The sequence below is a fragment of the Pyrgilauda ruficollis genome, unplaced genomic scaffold (assembly GCF_017590135.1).
Source record: "Pyrgilauda ruficollis isolate IOZ18807 unplaced genomic scaffold, ASM1759013v1 scaffold29, whole genome shotgun sequence".
Taxonomy (NCBI): Eukaryota; Metazoa; Chordata; class Aves; order Passeriformes; family Passeridae; genus Pyrgilauda; species Pyrgilauda ruficollis.
Window position 1 is genome coordinate 1,542,578 of NW_024524266.1, and position 19,291 is coordinate 1,561,868.

The window sequence follows — 19,291 nt, forward strand, 5'->3', positions numbered from 1 at the left end:
TCCTGGGCTGCTCATCTGGCTGTTTGCATCGTTCCTGTGCAAGTTCCAAGCAGTAGTCCTCAAGTGCCAGGAAAGTAGCTGGACGTGGAAAAACAGGGCAAATCGCAACAAGTCTGTAGCTGCAATCTGACAGATGTCTTACAGGCTGCGTTGCAGAGCAGGGTTTGTTCCGTCTGCTGCAGGGAATTTTAGCAGCTTTCTCAGCTCTGTCACTCACAGGGCTTAAGGCTTGTAAGGCTCAGTATGTGGGTCATGGAAGCTATAGGTTCAGATTGGGATGCCCATTCATTAGCAGGATTTTTTTTGAACCATATGTTAATGTGATAGAAAATAAATAGGTGTCCTTTAAGCAAACACTCAGGCTGCATGTAGCACCTCTGTGTGTGTCGTGTTGAAGGGACATAATCTTTTTATAGTTTAATACTGATTTACTAGGATGATTCACTAAGCTTATCAGTTGCAGACAGTCTGGGAGAATGAAATGGAATGGAAATGCTTGTCAAGAAATGAAACAATTTGCATCACTAAAATAAGCTTCTGCTTCTGGGCAGAGTTATATTTTGTGGGTGGAGTAAGATAAAATTAATGTCCTCTAATGTTACTTGAGAGGCTGGCCTGTGGTGCAAGGAAGCTATGGCAGTTGAAAATTGTGAGTGTACCATGCAAAACAGGGGAGGTACCTGGTGCAGTGCACCTGGCCAAAGTCTTTGGATTAGCCTGTAACTGGCTCCTAGGGATAAAGGGATAAAGAGACTGCCTTTTCATCTACCACTCCCCCCATAGATTATGCTTCCTGCCCAGCGCTGTTCCTTCTCTGTTTTGGCACTTGGAGGACAGCAGGGATTGTTCCAAGCTCCATGCAGTTTCTGGGGAAGGCATTGTCTCCATGAGGATGTCTGGGAGATAGGACAAAGTTATTTCTCTCTATTTGTCTCAATATCTCTAGTCATATATAGTGGGAAATCATTAAGTGGATTATTCATATAATGAGACTGATTTAAAACCACAGTTTAGAAAGGAACAATAATTTGCATAGTTTCAGTTTAATTGCCTTGTGATGATTCCTGTACTTGCTATAATCATCCTTCTCTCTTCCAGCATCTCATTACTTAAGTGCCCCTTTGACCTCCTTAAAGTGACCTTTGATCCACAAGCTTCTTCCAGTCTGGCCCTCCCACCTTACCAGAGAAACAGAAGGAAATACTTCATACTTCTTCCTAGTATAGGCAGAGTGTTATCACGTTGCTCAGATTCTAAATACATTTTAGTAGTTGAGGATAATGCCATTCAGCAGTGGCTGTCATTGCTGCCCAACCTCCCACCCACCCACAGAGGCTGCAGTCAGTGACAGCAGGAGATGATGTTACTGTAAAATAAAGGCAGTGTTTTGTAGAGCAGGTGCCTGTTCTGGCATGGCAGGCTGCAGCCCTTGCCCCAAACGGGACCTTGTGCAGTTGTGCTCCCTGGTGCTCAGTACCTTCTTACCTCCCTTGCCTTTGGTTATTCTAATCTGAGGCATTAAAAAACAGGAAAAATTGAATATAATGGACTCATTTTTGTGGGGACAAAAAGAGACTCGAAAGCACAAGCCCATTCTTCTGGCTATGCTAAATTTGAGAACAAAACCATACTTAAATAACAACATAGTTTTTTTCTAAAACGGTGCATGTTAAATAATAGGCTGAAGGAAATATGCAGGGATTAACTTGAAAACAGATGTTTATAATGATTCAGTGACTTATGTTAAGTACATTCCCAGACGCAATTAAAACAGACTTCTTCTGAATAGGGGATGTGTTGATAAAACTGATAACATTCTACATGATCCTGGAGGAGGAAGTATGAGCTGCAAGCATGCGTCCTCCAGCTGAGATCTCATCAGGTCTGAAAAACTAAGAGAGGTCACACCAGGTCACTTCTTGTAATGGGATACCCAATGTTTTTCCAGGCAAAACCATGTCCTGCAAGGAGTAAAGCTGATTATTCAGTGGGTGGCATGCTTCCCTTCTGATCCTTGCTGGGATTGCACTGCAGCATGTCTTGGTGGTGTCTTCAGATCAGTTCTCTTTCTGCATTATATGATAAAAACTCCTCCTAATCACGTTAATTCTCACCATTGTGTGAATTTATAATACAGCATGGTATAATAATCTAAGATAAAAAATTTTATCTGTTTTTGCTTTATGTCAGTATGGAGAAAATTCTGCTTCAAGAAACAAATTGAGTAGATGTACATATACAAAAAAAAGGTGTAAACAAAAGCAATAAATTTTTTAGGAGATAGTACTGTAGTTTCATTGGACTGCCTTTTTTTTTTTCTTTAAGTATCAAAGCCCCATTTCTCTTTGATGCTTTACTTTAAAATAAAATGTATTTACCAAGTAAAAATGTTACTGTATTATTTAGCTTTCTGGGATAATATTTATTGGTTTCATTGGGGGTTTTCCAAATTAAAAATGGATTAGGTGCATTTTCTTTTCATTTCCCAGCAGTACTGAGATCCCAGTAGACTGGAGCCTGGTGTAGAGGGACAGGTGCCCAGCATCTGTGCTGAAAGCTGTCTCAGGGGAGGTGCTGTCCCTGACTGCTTCTGAATAATGGCCTGAAGGGGCTGCTGAGGGATCTCCTGTGCGTTGGTGGAATATTCACTGATGCAGATGTTTTGCTTCTTTTCCTCATAGTTTGTTTCTGACGGGCATAACAACAGTAAAAGCAATTGACTGCTGAGTTGCTTACCAATTGCTTCATGACTGTGAGGAGGAAAAGTAGAGTAGCCCTGATGCACTTAAGAGTATCTTTGGTAAAACACAATGACTGTAAGATTTTACCTGTGCACAGATTAATCTGACTTCTGTCATGTTACTGTATGGGCTTAAGCACACTGACCTGCCTTGCAGTCAGTGGGGTGCTGCTGACATCCCTGGCTCACTGCAGTATGTTCTGTCTGTCACCCAGTTCAGACATCTAACTCTCAATTTCTTTTATTTTCAGGGATGTTCCGGCTGTGGAAAATGTGATTGCAGTGGAGTAAAAGGGCAAAAGGTAAGTCAGTTCTGTCCATTTCATTTTCTTGCCTATTTCAACCACAGGGTATAAAATCTGCTGGGAGCCAGGTGAGCCACTGGGGTCAGAGAAGGCTTGCTCTGCCAGGGAGCATTGCCAAGGCCAGGCCAGTGCCATCTGCAGGGTGTCTGAGCAGCAGCCATCTCGGTGGCTCTGGCTGCAGAGGGCAGCAGGGCCAGGGCTGAGGGGCAGGTGAATGCCCTGACTCTGGAGTGAAGCCCCCAGCCCAGTGTGGCCGTGCCCTCTCTCATTCCCCATCGAGTGGGATGCCAACCCATCACTCTCACCTTTCCCTCACCTCATCTCCAGCCTTTTCAGTGGGTAGCAGGCTTGACATCCTGACCATGTCTGGAAGTGAGGCAAGCAGTTCAGTTCAGAAATGCTCCTCTCAGCAAGCCATGGAGATTGCTCTCCAGCATGGCTGTGATGCATCATAATCAATGTTCCCTGACCAGGGTTAGCCCTGGGAGGCAAAGACTTGCAGTAGGAAGAGGGAGGTTAATGATCAACTTAGATACAGAAAAGTGTTGCAGGTCAAGAAAAAAAAAAATTTAAAACTTTTGACAGAACCTTGCAAATGAGCTTTAAAGTTCCCCATTCAGTTATCTAAACTTCTTGGATATGAAACAAAAAAAGGCACTTTAAAGTCTTATTTTAAAGCAGTTACAGTGAAGAAAAATTACAGTGCACTTAAGCACTCAGTGAATTCTCCCTGCAAACTACCTGCTTTTGTAAATATTATAGACATTCAACCATGCTCTTTATCTCTTCCAGTTTTGCTTGTAGAGATTTTAATCTATGATGTGGTCTCTTGTGCATGCAAATGTGGTGTACATCTACCATTCTAAATGAATGTAAACCAGTTTTCTCATCCTGTGGTTGCTTTTGTATGTGCTTCAGGTAAGTTGTTTAGGTCACCCAAAGGAATACTTAGAGGAGATGGGGGGTTGTTTGCTTTTTGTTTTGGGGATTGTTTTGTTTTTTAAAATAAATAGACATCTGGTGTTCTGTGTTGTCTGAATGGCAATAGCTGCATATTTATGAATGATGGATTTAAGAATGTCTGTTGGTGGCTTTTCCTTGGTGTTTTCCAGAACTAGGAATGTAAATTACTTAATTGGAGGCCCAAGGAAGATAATTTTCTTTGTAACAGAACTTAGATGAATTTGATACTGAGAAAAAGTGTCAAGGTCTGGAACATCATTCAGATGGAGTCTCCTTTTTTTAATGACCCATTAATGTCTGTTTAATAAAAGCTATATATTGAAAACAAATACCACAGGGATTTGGGAAAGGTTCAAAACTCTGAATTTATTCCTTGATAGCTTGATCTTACAAATGAGCTTGAAGTACAAATGAGTCACAGTAGAATGAAGGAGACACGTTATAACCCTTTCGTTGAAAGACATCAGTTTTCAGTTCATAGAGTATGCCAGCATCTTGTAACAAGATAATTTTTAAAAATGATAGCTTGAGGAAATAAATGATATTAAGCCTTATGCCTCATTTATTTCCAGCTGTGTTCCTGTCTGTTTGCTAGAGCTCTTGCTGGCATTTTTCATTTGCGTAGAAGACATCTCAAAATGTTCTGTTTAAAAGAAATAGATGCTTGTCAGATATTCTAGAATTCAAAACTACCTCACTTTAATGGCTGTTTAAAAATGTTGATGAGAGAAAAATATCAGTCCATAGTAACAGAAGGCATGTTAAGTTCCAGTGTATCAGTGTGCTCTCCACTCTTCCTAATGGGTTCCATCACAAATTTCTCTGACTTCAAGCAGGTGTATAATGAAGCGTTCACATAATTTTAGACTTTGTAGGAAATGTAGTTATTGACATTAGAGACATCTCTACAGGTGAATGTCTAGTTATACCTAGAAAACAATAGTCAAGAAAGGCATTTGAAGGTATTTTGGAATGCATTTAACATGCATAAATCTGGTTCAGATCAATGCTTGCTCATTATGTTAACTCTGTTTCAAACATACTTATGATTTTCAATAGAAAACTGAGTTTTATTAAAAAAAAAAATCTGTCCCCTGCCCTTCAGCGCTGTGTAGTTTTTTATCCTGATTCGTTATATTTGATGTCTGTCTAGAATAAGGATAGCCTGCCACTTGGTCCCAGGCCTGGAGACAGAACCTGGTGAGGGAAAGTAAGGGGAGCATCCTTCCTGCTTGCCTCTGTAATATTTATGTAAATGGCATTTCCAACGAATGCATTTGGATTTGAAACATGTCCCTGCTAAATGTGGTTCCCATTAACACACGCATCAGTAATGGTACCTGTTACTTCAAAAATCTGTGTGAATATTTCTTCATCAGAAGACAGATTAGAAGGACTGATTTTAGCTGAGAACCAGGCTAGGAGAAGGCTGCCATGCCCAGCTCCTGTGGTACCCCAGGAGACCACATAAAAGAACATCTGCTCTCCACTTCTCATGTGGGAGGACATATCCACTCTACCCTCCACCATCCACAGCCAACATTCTGCCTACCCTGGAAACCCTTTTGATCTGGCTTCCATGTCATGCAGAAGTGCACAAATGCTGAAGGGCCTTTTCCAATCCTCCCACACTCTTCAGCAATCCACCCACACCACTTCACTGCCATGGGAGCTCTGGGAGCTGCGGAAGTGGGTGCTGGGTTACTCTTTAATGCCTTAATTATTAACATCTGGAGAGATATTTCCTACTGTAGTGTGGGAAGAAGTTCCAGACCCAGAAGTTCCAGACTGTGGTTCAATTAAAATTCATTTGGCCAAATAATCATATTCATGATCTCATCAGAAAAAGTGCTGAAAATGGTATTTGTCTTAAAAGCTGTGAAATGCTCAGGAAATAGTACCAAAGAGGATTTCAGACATGGAAGAGTAAATCACATTGCCATATTTTTCTCTCTCCTTTGAGAATAATTTCATCAATATGATGGCCATATTTAGAGTACATTTAAAATGTTCTCTCATCAGACTGTTTCCATGAAAATTGCATTTCTGTGCCAAACTCCTTTAACATGACTCATATGTTATCAAGGGCATATAATTGACAAACTCTTAAGGGTTTTCATCCCTTTCAGAAAATTCAGAAAGTGAGTGTAATTGCAACAGATGGCCCTTATCCTATAAAGCCTTTATTATTACACTGAACATCAAGCTGTTGTTTTAAGCTATATAATGTCAAATATCATGTATTTGCCAAACAAAAGGTACAGAAATTTTAGAAAAACATATTGCTAAAATAATAAATTGTACCTTACTGTTTTCCATTAGAGAGATTAGCTTAAAACATCTTCGTTTATTACCTCATACTTTTTATTTGGTTTTCTGCATAATAACGTGACTGTTCTCTTAAACCTCACTGAAGTGTGAGATCTGTTTAAACTGATTAGAGTTTTGAATGCTTGCCTGTATTTTACTGAGCTACTCAGAAGAAGACTGAAGCTATGTTTTCTCTTTTATGCCTACCTAGATTTTGAGAACAATTTCAAGCAGCTGTCGAGATAAGAAGTGCTAGCTGTTAGTGCGTGCAGAAAAAACATGTTAAGCATTTAATTACCATTCAGAACAAAGATTGTACAGAGATGAGTAAAATTCTCCATGCACTGACTTTTTCTAAAAATGTTCCTTCTGTCATTCGTGACCATTTGCACTACTTTTACTCTGTATCAGAAACAAGTGTAAATGGAGGCAACACTGGAACCTTGCTGTAAGTAATAAAGAATCATTAATCTTCTTAGACTTATCAGTTAGAATGCACTGAAGTATAAATCCTCATTCTTTAGTATAAATATTTTATGATGATTTCACTGTCTCAGCATTACCCACTGAAAGTTGAAGTCAACAAGAATATCAAACATGCTTTTGTCCTTGAGCATGAAGTATTGCAATTTAAAAAAAAAAAATCTTTGCTAAGTAGAAGATACGAATAGAATTAACTCTTAATGTACTGCTGGTTATTGTTTGAAAGCAGGAAAACTTGAGCAAATAATGCTATTTTGGCTTATATTTCTTTCCCTTATTCTGAGACTGTATCTGTATTATTATACCTAACATAAATTTGAGTTCTCTGTTTGCCTTGATGGGCGCATCACCCATGTGTGGATTGACCATGCTGCAGAAGTACACAGACTGGCTTTGCTTGATGTATTTTGGAACTGGAAGCCAAGTAGCTCTGACTTAGACTGAGAGTCAGTGGGACATCTCTGGAGTTCCCCATCAACAGGAGCAGAGACCAATGTTTTCTCTCCTGCACACTTTTACAGCCTTAAAAATCACAGATGGTTTTGGTGTCTGCAGGGGATTGTGCTTCTGCCTTTGCTCTGTGTAATGAAGAGTTGACTGTGTCCCTGCATTTTTTCTGAAATTTACCAGACTGGGAGGACCTTTGAGGGTTTTCTGTCATTTTACATATCAAAAGAGAGAACAAAAATATCTCTAATACTGATGATTTAACACAATATAAACCCCCTTGTTAGAGACAAGCCCTGGCAGTCAGTGGGAAGATCACTATTAAGTACTTTGGGTTTCTTTGAAAATATATCACAGGCAACAAGTCAGTTCTTTTAGTGGAGCAAATCAGTAATCATTAGATCTATCTTTTAATAGTCAACCTTTATTAGACTTTTTAGAATCAAGAAGGTTAATTTTTTTAATCGCTTTTCATTGACACTGCTTGGTTTTAGTAAGCACTACTCAGTATTCCAATGTATGTCCCCAGAGAAGGAGAGGGCACGGCGTTAAGCTGCACCAAGGGAAATATAGGTTGGATATTAGGAGAAAGCTTTTTACAGAAAGAGTGATAAAATACTGGAATTGTCTGCCCGGGAAGGTGGTGGAGTCACCACCCCTGGATGGGTTTAAAAAAAGGCTGGATGTGGCACTTGGTGCCATGGTTTAGTTGAGGTCTTAGGGCGTGGGTTGGACTTGATGATCTTGAAGGTTTCTTCTAACCTTGTCATTCTGTGATTCTGTGAAGTGGCTGCTGTTGGAACTTTGAGTCCAGAACCAGTTTGTGCCTGAGTTGGAAAGACCTTGAATGGGGGACATAAAGGAAAACACAACCAAATAATGTGCTCTGGAGATAGCCATAAAGTTGGAAAGAGGGGTGACAGGCAATGTGGGAGGCAAAATGTTTCTGCAGTCTGGAAAGGGCTAATAGATAACATGAAATCATCTAATTATGCCTGAAAGGGCAGACTCAGAAGATAGTAATAAAATAAGCAAAGATATGGGTCAGTTGTAGATCTGATGTTCTACAGGGAAACCTGTGATTCATAAATATTTTTGAAAGTCGGGTTGTTGTCGGGTTTTTATCAGTTCTGCTTTGACAGTAGTATATTTTTATTGATTTATCCTTTACTCTGAGAAAAATAATCTTTTGAATTCAAATCAGGGTAAAAGAACTTACTTTTCATGAAGAGGACTGCTATTCTTGAAAAGAACAAAATATCAAACAACTTTGAATAATATTGAGTGCGATATGCTAAATGTTAAAAAGTTGTCTACTCTTTCCCAGCTGTCAGACCAAATTTCTAAGTGGCATCTGAAACCATCAGCTTTTCTTAGTTTTAAATAGTTATAGGAACCATTTGTCCCAATTGTCTCTGACAACATTTTCTGTGTTAAGATACATTTTTGCACTCAGTACAGTGAGTATCTGTGATTAATACAAACCAGTGGATTACACTGATCAATTAATCTCTGTGGAATGAGGGCTATAAAAGCAGTAGTATTATGTGCTGAGACATGCTCATACTTAGTTTTCAGAGCTGTCTTCTGAAGGTATTCACAAAGTAATATTTCATTTGGCACAATATGACCTTTTAAGCAGCTGTTGCTGATGCACTATCTTTGATTTTAAGGTTATTGGCACAATGAGCTCAAGCTCTATTCTTCATGGAATAAACAAGCTCACAGGGCTTGATTTTAAATTTGCACAACTGTTAGTGTATGCCTTCACCATGGTTTCTTGAAGGATTGCAGGGCCTTAGCTTGATCTGAAGTATGTGAGCCTGCAATGAAGTCAGTCAAGTTTCCCCAGTATGAGATATGAGTTATAAGATATGAAAAGATGTGTAAGATCTCTGCTTCTCTGAAATCTTCATGCTCAGGAAGTGGAGTTGCCCAGTGCCTGTGCAATACCTGTACATAGCTTGAAATCTTCCAAATTTAAAATTATGTCCATACGGGGTCAATATCTACCGACTAGATAACAAAACTTTTCTCCTGTGCAGTTTTTGAGTATCTGGTCTAATTGCCACTAAAACTCTGTGATTCTGCTGGGTTTTGTTGGTATAACTTAGGGATTTTTGCTATAACTTTTGCTGTCTGGGACAGCAAACCCTGGGGTACAGCAGTAGCTACATTTTCTAGTTAGCCCTTTAAGCTTCTTTAAATCATCCTGCTCTTCAATTTATATTGTATTTGCTGGGGATCTCAGACCAAGACAAACATTAAAGTAGACAGTTTTGTGATATGTCAGTTCCCACACAAGAATTTAGTCCTTGATGCACTTAATAATCAGTTTCTGTGTACATTTTCTCTGTAGCAATATCCACAATAAGTGACCTGGGTGTATATAATTATCTCTAGGGAGCCATAGTAATGTGGTATATGGTAGTCTTCTTAAATCACTTTCTGGTCTTTCTAGCCAAGAGCAAAAAGTAGTTTAGGAAATTGGTGGGTTTTTTTGTTTGTTCTTTCTTCCAGCTACTTCTTATATCAGATTTTAGACTTATGCTTTCAGAGAAAGGTCATAACTAAGATTACTCACAGAAAACATCTGGCCATATGATGTTGGCCTTCAGAAAAGCATATCTGGATTTTCTCAAAGTTTGGATTTCATTAAGGAAGGGTAAAAAGCCAAATTTTATACAATATTGCTTCTGCTGGAAGTGGTTCTCAAAACCACTTCCAGCAGAAGCAATAGCAAAGCTTGTAACAGTATATGCCTGGAAGGAGACAGAGCATTAAGAAGCAGCCTGAAAGTGGGATTTTCAAAGAGGAAACCTGTAGCTGCTAAAGGAGTGATAGTGGAGCACTTTATCACACAGGGAAGTTTCTAACCTGCTGGAGAACATATTTAGTTTAGCCACAGAAGAAGTTTGATATCACAGTAGGAGCAAAAACAGTTGGGAAACCATATTTAAGAGATGTTGAAGAGGATTGACATTTCTTTTCAAGTAACTACAACACCTGAGAAAGGGTTACAGAATAGTTAATTGTAGTATTGATAACATAGCAAAGAGAGTTCAATTAAATGATGAAAATAATGACTAGCTTTCACTAATGAAGTGTTCTCTTATATAATCTTTAACAGCAAAAGAAAGGCAAAGTCAAGGTAAAGCCAAGGGAAAAGAAACTTTGACTCCTGTCTGGAAAATCATGTTTATATCTCTTAGAATATTTAAGAGTGATTATAATGGCAAAACGTACTCATAAATTTTGTAGCTCTTAAAGAAAGCATGTGACAGCTTCCACCGAAGTTCATCTGGAACATTTTTAAATGTATTGATATGCCAACAAAAATAATTCTCACCAAGGTTTGTGTCAGAGTTCAGTGTGCACAGTGTACTGAGCTGAGTGAGTGAGCACAGTCACCAGCATCAAATGGAGTGTTCTCTCACTCTTTTCTCACTGACTGTAAACAAAAAGGATTTCATGGAAATTTCAAGGATTTCAAAGTATTAGCAGAATACTTACAGCCTTCAGGGGGTTTAGTAACCCTTAATTTTGTTAGGTTTGCCCGAATACCAAGCAAAGACTGAAAGATTATGCAGAACTGCAAAATAAATGGTTTTAAGTGGTGGTGATGGAGGGGAGGGACTCTGGTACAGAGTCTAAAATGCCCTCTGGCTCCCATGTCAGTAGTTAGGTGAAAGAAAGGGTGTACTGAAAGCTTGTATAATATATATAATATGCCAAAGGCTTGTATAACAAGCAGTGAACAGAGAAACCAGTGCTGCCTCCATCTGTATTGCAGCGCCCTTAATGGGGTAGTGGTTTAAGGATGTGATCACAGCACCTCAACTCAAACTTGGTTTCTGTTTCTAAGTGTGGAAATAGAGGCTGGAAATCCAGCAAGGACACATCCAGCCCTGTGAAATTCCTATGAAAGGATCTCTGTAGGAAGTTCTAGTATTAAATGCAATGAAATCAGTGTCAAGGCAGGAGAACTGAGTGACGCCTTTTCCCTCATCAGAAAAGGGGAAAGACAGTGTTTGTGAAACTCTCCAGGGTATAAGCTTTAGATAGCAAAACTGCCTTTGCCCGCTGTCTGTCGCTGGGCTCCATTCAGGAAGAGCAGGAGAGGGGCGCCAGGGAAGGGCTGTGCCCTGGGGCTGGCAGTGTCCCAGGAGCCGCGCTGTGTCACTTCCCCGCGGGGTCCTCTGGGTGGCAGTCAGACTTTAAGGATGTCGTGTATTCTGACCGGCCTCTTTACGTGCCTTGTCCCTTTTTTTTGGTCAGAAAAACCTTAAAGCCACCTGCTGTGCAATACACCAACTTCTGCTTGACACTTACTGACAAAGATACTGACATCCTCTACAATGTCAAAATAAGAAAGATACTTGTTTTCAGTATTGTTAATAATTATTGCATCTTTGCTAACTTTATTGATGCAGGCTGAACAACCCTGGAGGTATTACAAAAATATATATTGTCATGTCTGTTTCACGGTTGGATCTGGTTGAGTCAAGAGACAATAAAGTGAAGAAGCACTGATTGACACTTTTGTAGCACAGTGTTGTCTGCCTTGTGATATTTACATGATTAAAAGTCAGAAGCCAGAATATTTCCTCTCTTTTCTGGGAGCATATTTTACTCCTATGGAACTTTCAAAATGTTTAAAGCTTTAGAAATGCCATTTCCAACCTGACCCAAAAAAGCAGCTAGACTAGCACAGTCTCAAACAGCACTGTCTGTCGCATGCCCTCAAGATATGAGTACCTCATTATGAGAACTTTATTGCAGTCCGTACTGTCTAGGACCAGCTGCCCATGTTTTTACTATTTATGGAAGAGATTATTTTCTGTAAATATGTCCATGACGAACCTTTGGCAAGAGAATAAAACTTGCATGTAATGTCACATTTCATTCCCGGTCTAGGATCTGAACAAAAATAAATTAAAAACCCAGAGAAGTTTAAGACCCTTTTTTCCCCCCTGCTGTTTCATCTTTAAATGTGAGCCTTTAAACAATGCCAAATGCAAACAAATGCTAAATAATTTTCATTAATGAAGTAGGAAGGGTGTGGAGCATTTTTACCCCTTATATTCTTGGACCTTCAACACTGGAAGTGATTTAATACAATGTGTAATAAAACAAAGGAAGAGTTACTCAGACCTAATGTGTTCAACAGATGATTAGAAGGGGTGGGAAATATAGCACCCTTTTGATTCAACCTGTATGCAGGTGATAGAACTTCCTTTTTCTTTTTACAATGCAAACACATTTGTCCTTCAAGCATCCTCTTCCCTTATGGTTCTTTGAGGTTCTTCTGTTCCCCTGAATGACTCAAGCTGATGAGAAGAGGTTCCTTGACCGATGTGTGATAAAAGATTTAAAAACTAAAATAAAGTTGGAGAACCTTGTGTACCTTTGTAAAAAGGTTTTTGTGACTTCCTTCTGAAACATCATAAGCTGTGTTATTACATTGGTCTTTTTTCCCTTTTTTTTAAAATCAAGAAAAGTTTAAACAAAAAGACAATGAACCACATACTTTGGTGTTAAACTGTCAGACTCTGTGCAGGCAGACTTCCACAGCTGAAGATAAAGTTTAGTTGCTGTCAGTCATCTTCTTCTCTCTCATTTTCTATTTCTGTACTTCAAATACCATGCTCTAAATCATGCTATGAATAAATATGTACCCCCTCAGCATCCCAGCTACTTCTGGATCTGTAACATTTATCCACACTGGAATGCAATATCACACAATGAACCAAAGACGTGCAAATGTAAGGAATATTGAGAGCTTAAGGTAAGAGTGTACATGGCTCAAGAAGTCCTAAAATTTGAACTTTAGGCAGCTGCATTGAAAAAACTGACTACTACATTTGGAAAATGAGGAATATAACTATGGGTCAAAGAAGACGAAGAGTTGCATGAAGATGACTTCTAAATTATGTAGGGAAAGGCTCTTACTTATAATTGGTTTAACTGCAATTGTATGATGTTGATACGATTGATGAGGAAACCAGTTGCTTGGCATCAATTAAATGATAGCCATGATTGGCTTTTGAATGTTAACTTCACTCACTTTACTTCTTATTCAGCTTCTGAATTTCTTTGAGACACACTGTATATCTGTGCACTTGAACACCAGCTAAGCACATAGATACTGATATGTAGGGGAAAGGATAATCAAAGATTGTTATTTCTATTTTTATACTCATGGGAAACACTTAGCAGCTTCCTGAGGAATGTTCTGTACAGCCATGAGGTGCCACAGAAATATGCTTTTGCTCTAAGCATTCTTTAGTATTTAGGAGGCAGAGGCCCAGGCTCAGTCCCTGAGCCTTAAACCTGAAAAGCCCTCTAATGAAATGTTTGTATCAGTGGAGGCACTATTGGAGGTTTGGGCTCATCTTGTATCAAGCTGCAGAGGTTCCTCAGTGTTGTAAATTCATGACCCTTGAGAAAGGATACTTTCATAGTAACAAGAGTAATCCTGTCAAGGGGAGTGAAAAAACAGTGAGATTTGGTGATCAAGGTGCCTGCCCCATGGTATATGAACCTGTATAGATTCCTGTGAATTTAGGATATAGCACTGGCTTTTTCACCACAAATAGGTGCTTCCCAATGTCCTCCCCTCAAAATGCGGCCTGAGAGCTCATTTGGCTGTGGCACTGAAGGAATCCCACAGGTCAAAGCCACTGGGGAGGGAGCAAAGGGAGAAGCAGATGCAGGATGTACAGCATAGCAAAGAGGTCATGAGGAAGAGAGCACTGTTCCCCAGCAGCTCCTGGGGTGGCCCTTTGTTGTCACTCATGTCTGAGTACAGTGTGGAGCAGCCCTGCTAGTGCTGGAAGTTGTCTGGGGCCTCAGCCAGCCTGACTGTGGGGCTGTGCGGGCGATGTGAAACTGTCATGGCTGCTCCTTCTGCTAGTCATGCCAAAAATGCTGCACTCATGTTTTAACGGGACTGAGTTCGTTCAGATGCTTCCTGGCAATGCAAGAATCCAGATTTTGCTGACTCTCCCCCCTCTCTCTGCCTTAGCCCCTCTTCCATTCCACATACTGTCAGGAACTCAGCCCCAAAACTTCTGGGCGAGCCAAGATCTTTACAGAGCTCCTACACAGATTCTTTGCGTGTCTGCAGAGTTGTGTTTGTGTAATTAATTGCTTGTTACTTGTGTGGCTCCAGAATTGTATAGCTATGGTGCAGATAGATTCTGCTGAAGAATGTGCAGTGGGAATTTTGTAATGTTAAACATGCTCAGTGCATTTGAGGACACATATCCTGTAAGCATATAGCAGTAATTCTGCTTGACTGATATCCACTTCACACTTTCAATAAAATACTGAAAATGCTAAGTGCAGATGAGGACAAACAGATGACATTTATTGTACATGTTTATTTTATTCCTGAAATATATTCAGGGCCACTACTCCCTCTGGTGGTTAAAAATACCATTTTAATAAAGAATTGGCTATTCTCTCTGTCCTCTCTAATGTAACGCTGAGTAACACTGAGCCAATTACAATTCCCTAACACATGTTTAAAAGTGTGGAGAGAAACACTGTGACTTGAGAGCCACGCTCAGGTTGCACAGCGCTGTTTCCCACTGTGGGCTGTAATTACTGGTCTGACACCTTGGAGCCAATTCACGGAGTGCTCGCAGTTGTGTCAGCTGGAGGAACAAATACCGAGCCTGCACTCACCTCTCACGTGGCTGGGGATAGTCTGGTAGAAACTATGCAGTCCATTGCTGTGGATTTTATGGGATCACACTGGAGCATCAAGGTGTGATGACTGTTTTGAATGGCAGCTTTTCCTCTTAACAGTCAGGCTCTTTTTTTACTCTGTTTGGAAACTGCATTGTCAGTTTTCATCTTGAAACAGTTGCATTTCTTTGCCAAATGTGCCCCTGGTAGAACTTCAGTTCAACCAATGTTAACTTTTGGGAACAGGATAGCATGTGCATTTTGTGGGAAGAATGCTGAGTTTATGACACGTTGGAGTCAGCAGTGACAGTGATCTGAAGACAGTCCTCTGGCAAGGCCAAGGATTTGTTGGCTCCCAGCTCAGTTTCCCTTGCAGCGAAGGCACAGCTGAGGAGCTGTGGTGGAGGAGCTCCAGCAAACCCCACTGTGCTGGTGTGAGAAACTGCTCTTGCTGCCGTTCCACCTTGTGTCCCTGTGTCCTGCTGTGTCCTGCTTGCATGGGCTTTGGCAGCTGCCTGGCCATGCTCACTCACTAAAGAAAAGGGAGTAAATTGAGTGAGCTGAACTGGTGCAGTGGAGGCTGAGGGAATCATACCAGGTGGTGTGAAGAAGGGCGAGGTGGCACCATCCCTTTAAAAGGAAAAGAGACACCTTTGCTGGGTAGATCAGTTAAGTGCAGATGAGGACAAACAGATGACATTTATTGTACATGTTTATTTTATTCCTGAAATATATTCAGGGCCACTACTCCCTCTGGTGGTTAAAAATACCATTTTAATAAAGAATTGGCTATTCTCTGTGTCTTTAATGTAACGCTGAGTAACACTGAGCCAATTACAATTCCCTAACACATGTTTAAAAGTGTGGAGAGAAACACTGTGACTTGAGAGCCACGCTCAGGTTGCACAGCGCTGTTTCCCACTGTGGGCTGTAATTACTGGTCTAACACCTTGGAGCCAATTCACGGAGTGCTCGCAGTTGTGTCAGCCGGAGGAACAAATACCGAGCCTGCACTCACCTCTCACGTGGCTGGGGATAGTCTGGTAGAAACTATGCAGTCCATTGCTGTGGATTTTATGGGATCACACTGGAGCATCAAGGTGTGATGACTGTTTTGAATGGCAGCTTTTCCTCTTAACAGTCAGGCTCTTTTTTTACTCTGTTTGGAAACTGCATTGTCAGTTTTCATCTTGAAACAGTTGCATTTCTTTGCCAAATGTGCCCCTGGTAGAACTTCAGTTCAACCAATGTTAACTTTTGGGAACAGGATAGCATGTGCATTTTGTGGGAAGAATGCTGAGTTTATGACACGTTGGAGTCAGCAGTGACAGTGATCTGAAGACAGTCCTCTGGCAAGGCCAAGGATTTGTTGGCTCCCAGCTCAGTTTCCCTTGCAGCGAAGGCACAGCTGAGGAGCTGTGGTGGAGGAGCTCCAGCAAACCCCACTGTGCTGGTGTGAGAAACTGCTCTTGCTGCCGTTCCACCTTGTGTCCCTGTGTCCTGCTGTGTCCTGCTTGCATGGGCTTTGGCAGCTGCCTGGCCATGCTCACTCACTAAAGAAAAGGGAGTAAATTGAGTGAGCTGAACTGGTGCAGTGGAGGCTGAGGGAATCATACCAGGTGGTGTGAAGAAGGGCGAGGTGGCACCATCCCTTTAAAAGGAAAAGAGACACCTTTGCTGGGTAGATCAGTTTAGCTGCCTTGTGACATCTTTCCCTTAGACTGAGTTTTATGCCTTTTCAGCTGAGGGACAGACACGTGTCTGTCCTGCTGTTTCAGCTGCTGGGGGATCTCTGGCAGAGGCAAATGTTAAGAAATGAAGCATTTTTCAAATGGCTTTGGGAAGATCATTGTTAATAACATTGTTATTAACATTAATAACATTGTTATTAACCATGTGCCTGAGTCTCTGGAGAGCCTGAGAACATCATATTTGTACAGACACAGACACCCTGTGAGCCCACAATGATGGAAGCAGTTGATTTATATCCCTGTTACCAGTCTCTCAAGCCTAAAACCTCCCAGTCCAGCAGTCCCTAGGCAAAGTAATAGGGGAAATAATTTATAATGGGGTGGTGATTATTTCCTCCCCCTCAGCCCCTGATATATTACAGCTGAACCTTCTGAAATTACTTGCTTTATGTGACTCTCTTGCTTAGCAATCTGTGGTTGTTCCATGTGCCAAACAGCATTTCATGGCTAATTTGGAAGGGTGGGTGTCAGGAAAAAAAATCAGCAGCTCAAGCTCTTAACAGGTTCATGTCTGTTTAGAAGTCCATTCAATTTTAATTTGAACTACCTAATGCAAAGGCATTTCACAAAAGCTGAGCTAAGACAAACATTTTGCTTATTAAATGAGTGCAGTGGTGACTGAGCACTTGCTGTCTTTTTACGTAGCACCTCCACATTTTCAGCAGTTGAGTGGCAGAATATTCGTTTTTGTGAACTGAGTAATATGTTCTCCTCTGTGCTTTCTGACAGCTTGCATTGAATCAGCAGAGGTACAGATGACATGGTTACATCTGTTTTAATTTTTGAGTCTCATGAATTGATTTGTAAGAAGCAGAAGCTCTTTCAATATTACTTGCCAAGATTTTGCAGCTGTGAATATTGGAACTTGAACAATACATAACCCTTACAGTCAGAGTCTCATGCTCTTCATGCATCACAGCTAGAAATCTCAGTGCTGAGTAAAAAATAAGTGGGGTAGCAGTGATGACCTGGTGCTTGCCAATTTATGCAGTGTATGTGCTTAATGAGTTGCAGCATAAATGTAGCACAAGCACTTACTGTTGGGCTGTTTGGCTGGAATATTGAATGAAGAAAGGAACAGGCAGGCAAACAAGGGAAGGATGCAGCAGGTCAAGTGTTTCCTTGCAAGGCAAGACATCTTCAGGACATGCTTATGTCTGTTCTGTACAGCATAATAAGTGATAGCTTAATGTGATCTTGCAGTTCCAAGTAAGCCACTTCAGGTCAGAATGCAGCAGTGTAACTGTTGTTACCTGAGTGATCTGTGGGGTCTGATCTACTCAGTGACATTAGGATACCCTTCAGTCATAGCACTTTACAGTTTAAGGAATGCAGAGTATCTGTACTCTCTTGTTCAGTGTAGATACTCTGGTACAATTTAGTGTAGTATCACTGATGCAAAAAAAAAAAAAAATGATGGAAGCTTGTACTAACTGAAACAAGGGTATTAAAGTAAAAGTTTTATTCGTTAGTCCTTACAAATGCTGGCACCATTAGTTTTCTAAGGCTGTTGAACAAAGGGGAAGACTGATACCTGGACTAAAGAAAGGGACTGGAACCCAGGAGACATCCCTAGGTCTCCTACTGGGTCTTGCTGGAATAGGTTGCCCTAACTTCTCTGAGTGTCCATGGGTGGGGCATGGAGGAGTTAAATCCCATTAATTGTGTAGCCTAAAACTGCAGAAATTTGGGCTTCTTACACAATCCTTAGTTTGGACTAATTACCCTGAGCTTACTTTGCAGTAAAATCAAATGGGAAGGCAGAGTAGAGGGAGAGGTGTTAGCAGTGTGTGAGTCCATGACTCCCTGTTAGACTAAGCAGCCAAGGTGGCAGGTGGCATGCAGAGAGGGATCCAGCAGCTCTCACATGTGCGGACTCTTCTATGTTTCCTTACTTCCCTCTTGCAGAAAGATGAGCTCAGTTCCAGAAAGAGAAATCATGAGTCTGCAGGCTTTGGGGTGGTGCAGACCTCCATGTGCTCAGGAGTTATATTTTCCAGGCTTTGGAACATCCAGTACCTTGACTGGGTGTCCAGAAGTTCTGGACAAATAGCCAGTTGTTTTTCTTCTTGGCCTAACAGTTTAAGTTGGGAAAATAACAATGTTTCCAGGGAAACCTGAATGTATCTTAGCTCAAAGTGGCTTGTTGTGCTTCTCCAGCTGTTTTACCCCTCAGGCAGGGCAGCCTGGAAGGTTGAAGATAGCCTTAAGAGAATTGACTATAGTTGCCTTAGAAGTTGCAAGTTTTTTTTGTATTTTAAGACTTTAGGTAACCTCCTTGGCCAACTAGAGCAGTCATTCCCTTAGTAAGTGATTTACAGGCAAGTTAAGGCCCTTTTATATTTCCAGAATGGTGTAAGGGAGCCTTAGACCAAGTGAAAATCTGATCTGTAAACCTCAGTTTTAACTTTCCTTAAGAATGTAGGAAAGACTATTTTTCTGCGTTGCAGGGTGCAGTGCTTCAAAGTGTATGGAAATCCTCAGGGGCAGAACTTCTGAGTGCAGAAAGTGTCAGCTGTGTTGCACATTACTGATGTGAGTCACCCATGGTACACGAGGCATATTTCTCTGTGGATGTCAAAGAAATCTTGTTTTCT

At 40.8% G+C, this 19,291-nt stretch overlaps 1 protein-coding gene across 1 annotated transcript in view; it reads left to right on the forward strand.

The window, feature by feature from the left end:
• Positions 1–19,291, forward strand: part of COL4A1 (collagen type IV alpha 1 chain) — a 121,417-nt gene that overhangs the window by 46,083 nt on the left and 56,043 nt on the right. Inside the window, exon 2 of the mRNA XM_041472308.1 lies at positions 2,992–3,042. Within this exon, the coding sequence (XP_041328242.1) occupies positions 2,992–3,042 (51 nt within the window). The remainder of the gene's footprint in view (positions 1–2,991; positions 3,043–19,291) is intronic.